Source organism: Plecotus auritus (genome assembly GCF_963455305.1).
Source record: "Plecotus auritus genome assembly, chromosome: 1".
Taxonomy (NCBI): Eukaryota; Metazoa; Chordata; class Mammalia; order Chiroptera; family Vespertilionidae; genus Plecotus; species Plecotus auritus.
Genome location: NC_137770.1, coordinates 223,931,028 through 223,935,078, shown reverse-complemented (window position 1 = coordinate 223,935,078; position 4,051 = coordinate 223,931,028). Strand labels below are relative to the sequence as shown.

At 39.1% G+C, this 4,051-nt stretch overlaps 1 protein-coding gene across 1 annotated transcript; it reads right to left on the bottom strand.

Annotated features, from left to right (window-relative positions):
- Positions 1 to 1,097: 1,097 nt before the first annotated feature.
- On the bottom strand, positions 1,098 to 3,487 carry TLR1 (toll like receptor 1; the record flags this gene model as incomplete). Its single annotated transcript, XM_080664423.1, is given in 2 exon segments — positions 1,098 to 2,131; positions 2,134 to 3,487. Coding segments are annotated over 2 exon segments (2,388 nt in total).
- Positions 3,488 to 4,051: the final 564 nt, after the last annotated feature.

Sequence of the window (4,051 nt, the reverse complement as noted above, 5' to 3'; positions counted from 1 at the left end):
TAAGACAAATATCTGATAAAATAAAGCTGGGAATAAATATCTGAGAGAGCCCATTTCTTGCATTGCTCCAATCTGCCCATGCTCTATTTTAATAGTTCCCCAAAGGGAATGAGTATAGAAGCAGTACACACTGACTACATTTCTCCTCTGACCCAAAGAGCAAAGGTTCTCCTACATGCCAGATCAGACAACTAGAATCTCAGTAAGACCTCCAACCATGGAAAACCAGACTCAGAATTTCCATTTGACCTGAGATGCAACAAACTCTTGGCTTGGGTTCCCCCAGATGCAGACCCTAAGACAAGTATTCAACTACAGGTCATTTATTTCAGAGCTGATCCCAGGAAACACCCTTGGAGGAGTGAGATAAGAATAAAAAGTAACCAAATAAAGAATGCTTTACCAAGTTGTTTTCTATCATGGAAAATCAGAATTCTATGTCACTGGGGAACTCAGGGAGAGTGTAAAGCACACTCCCAGTTTTATCCCCCAAAATGGGTGAGAAAATTGTACTTACCTGCCAATTCTCCCTCTGACATTGATTAGGCATTGATTAAGGGCTGCTTCCAAGGACAATCTCCAGCATTTCTGAATTGCCCGTTTTCTGGGCCAAGTGTGTTCTCATGGCCAGCAAGAAAGCCCATCAGGCAAAGAGTCTCCAGCATTACCAATACGCAGCATTCAACACATAGAAGAAAACGCTAAGTGGAAATGAAAAATGCACCAACAGCTATACCAACCCAGCTACAGGTGTAAAAGGCATGGAGTTTTCTAACATTAACCTCAGCACACAGGAACATATATCATTGAAGTTCTTTAAACAGGCGCTTCTTTTGATTACATGATAAATTCAATGAATTCAGTTCTAGAAAAAAAACAAACACAAGTAAATCCCTTATATGTCAGAAATTGACTTTATATCAAAATTATATCATTTCATTCATTTTTATTACCATGAATAAATGGTGAACAGGGGCCTGAAAGTACACATTTTAATTTATTTTATAAATTCAAAATTATGTTTAGGTTTCTGTTGATGCAAAATAAAGGCATTGTTGGAACTTCCAAAAGCAGCAACAGTGAAAGGGGGAACATATTTAGATGTATGTGTGATCTATTTCTTTTGCTTGGTACACCAGCTTAATTCGAATGGATGCTCTTAGGTTCGCCCAAAAAAGTCCATGTTTGCTCTTCTCCTTTGGCCATTCCAAGTAAGTTCGCTGTGCCATGAGAGTTTTGAGTTTGTGATAGCTGCTAGGGATAGAATACATTGGAATGGATTCCAGCAAGATCAGAATTAAGTTATTGGATCCTTCATGAAAGAGATTGTGGTGGGCAAAGTAGAGTTCATAATGGCACCACTCACTCTGAACAAAGTTGGGAGACAAAACAAAGATGGACTTGTAACTTTTCTCAATACTGTTTATGATATTTTCCACAATGCTCTTGCCAGGAACAAAGTTTCTCTCATGGAGACAAATCCGTATATCTTCTTTTTCTAGGTTTGGTAGTAATTCATTCTTCACCCAGGCAGAATCGTGTCCACTATATGAAATAAAGGCATGGAACTGAAGAGTTCTTTGGGGTTCGTGTAAAGGTGTGTTCCTGGCCCTGTGCCGGGTCTGGGTCCACTGACACACCATCCTGAGATACCAGGGCAGGTCAAAATAGACACAGAGGACAGTCACAGTGACAGCCAACACCAGCCCAGTGACCCCAATGGTGACAATCAGCAGAGCTGTGTTGCGGGATAATGGAGACACATGAAAGTCCTTCAGTAGGGTCCCCTTAGAGCTTTCTGGATAGTCACACTTATAAGAGTCAGGCCAGCCCTCTACCACTTCACTGGAAGCTTGGCCTATACTTTGGATAAATTCTCTTAGCTCACATGTACATTGGAATGGATTGTTTCCTGCGTTGATGGACCTGATCTTCTGGCAGCTCTGGAAGAAATGAGCTGATGGGTTGGAAATTGAATTATAGTCAGTGATCAGTACAGAGAGGCTGCTGAAGGAATCACAGTCAGGAAGGTGGGCTAAAGAATTGGAAGCAACATTGAGTTCTTGCAAAGCTTCTAGACCGATGACATTTTCAGGGATACTTGTTATTCTATTACTGTGAAGGTCAAGAACTTGAGCCTGGGAGGTAAACATCTGAAAACAGAGTCAGTGAGTATATTTGAAGACATATTTAAACTTAATATACTTATAGTCCAAGAGCAATATTCTTCATTTTCATCATAGCTTAGAGAATTCTGGCTAATATCTAATTGTTGTAGAGACTTCATCTCCTTGGTCATATGAACTATATTTGCAAGTTTTTTTAATTGATTCATTTGTAAACTAAGTGTCTCCAACCTAGCCAAGGTTCCACAATTGTTAAAAACCATGTCTGTTAAGAGATTATTGGAAAAATCCAAATGCAGAAATGGGCTCATTTGGGATGGGCAAACCATGTGGACCATATGGGTACCAGACACTGTGAAATTCTGGATATTCATATTTGAAAAGATTTTATAGATGTAACTTTGTGGCAAACTAAACACGTTACTGACAACTTGGTGTATAGACAAGGCCTTCAGTGAGGTGTCAGAATAATCAAAATCTCTGACCTGAAGGCGACCTTGTAGTTTCACATTTGAAATTGAGAAATACTCTATTCTTGTATGCCAAAGCAACTGGAACATTGTAATGAAAGAATTCCATGTTGTTTCAATGTTGTTTAAAGTAAGATTTGATATCCTTGAATTATTTTCAAGTTTTGACAGAATACTTAGGAAATAAGAATATCCATTATCATCTAGCACACATTTGATATTAGACAGTTCCAGACTTACTGCAGTGCTGACTGACACATCCAAAACAAAGTGGGATTCCTTTCCTGCAGGGAAAACAATGTGCAGACTCTCTGTGTTAAGGTCTTGAAGGCTCTCAGGGTCTTCTTTTTCCCCACAAAGGTCTCCTAAGACTAGTAAAACCTTATGGATATGCAAATGAGCAATTGGCAGCACACTAGACTTTTGTAGCTGTGTGGCACTCAAACCCAGAAATTCTAGTTGAGACATGTTGCCAAACTCTTTGCAAATAGGCAGGGCATCAAATGCATTAAATGAGAGGTCTAAGTGCTTGAGGTTCACAGTACGGTGGCAAGAAATCTTCTCCAACTTGTTATGGGACAAATCCAAATACTCCAATTCCTGGTTAAATTTGAAAACGCTCATGTCAAGATACTGGATTCTATTATGAGAAAGTCTCAAGACCCTCAGCTTGGATAGTAATAGGATGTCAGAAACATGAAGCTCAGATATATCATTTTGTGATATATCTAAGATTGTTGTTTTCAGGGATAAGTCTTTGGGAACATGGGTGAGACCCCGCTTTGATCTGTCAACTAAAAATTCACTTTCCTCAGATAACTGGATTTTGATCTCAAGTATTAACATGAAGATTATGACAAAATGGAAGATGGTAGAATTAGTTTTAGTCATTTTGTAATACTAGATGTTCCTGAGGATAGTTGCTATTCTTCAGAGCATCTTGATACAGATACAGATCCTAGAAAAAAAAATCCACATTAAATGATTGCATTAAATTGGGCACAGTTGATATCAAACATTTTTTTACTAGAGACTCATAACATGTAGGCTACCTTTTTTGGAGTCATGTAACCTAAAACCAGGGAAATACACATATTGATTATCCTACCGCTATGGTGTAATGGCTTGAAAGGTGCCCCCTCCCGATAGATATGTCCACCTCCTAACCATGTCATAATCTCCAGAAACTATGAATGTTACCTTATTTGGGGCAGGGGATGGTCTTTGCAGGGATAATTAAGGATCTTGAGATCATACTAGAATATCCAGGTGGTCCTTAAATCCAATGACAAGTGTCCTCATAAGGGAAAGGCAGAGGGCTATTTGACAGGGACAGAAGACCTCCCTTTGATCTGTCAACTAAAAATTCACTTTCCTCGGATAACTGGATTTTGATCTCAAGTATTAACATGAAGATGATGACAAAATGGAAGATGGTAGACCCAGAGGACACAG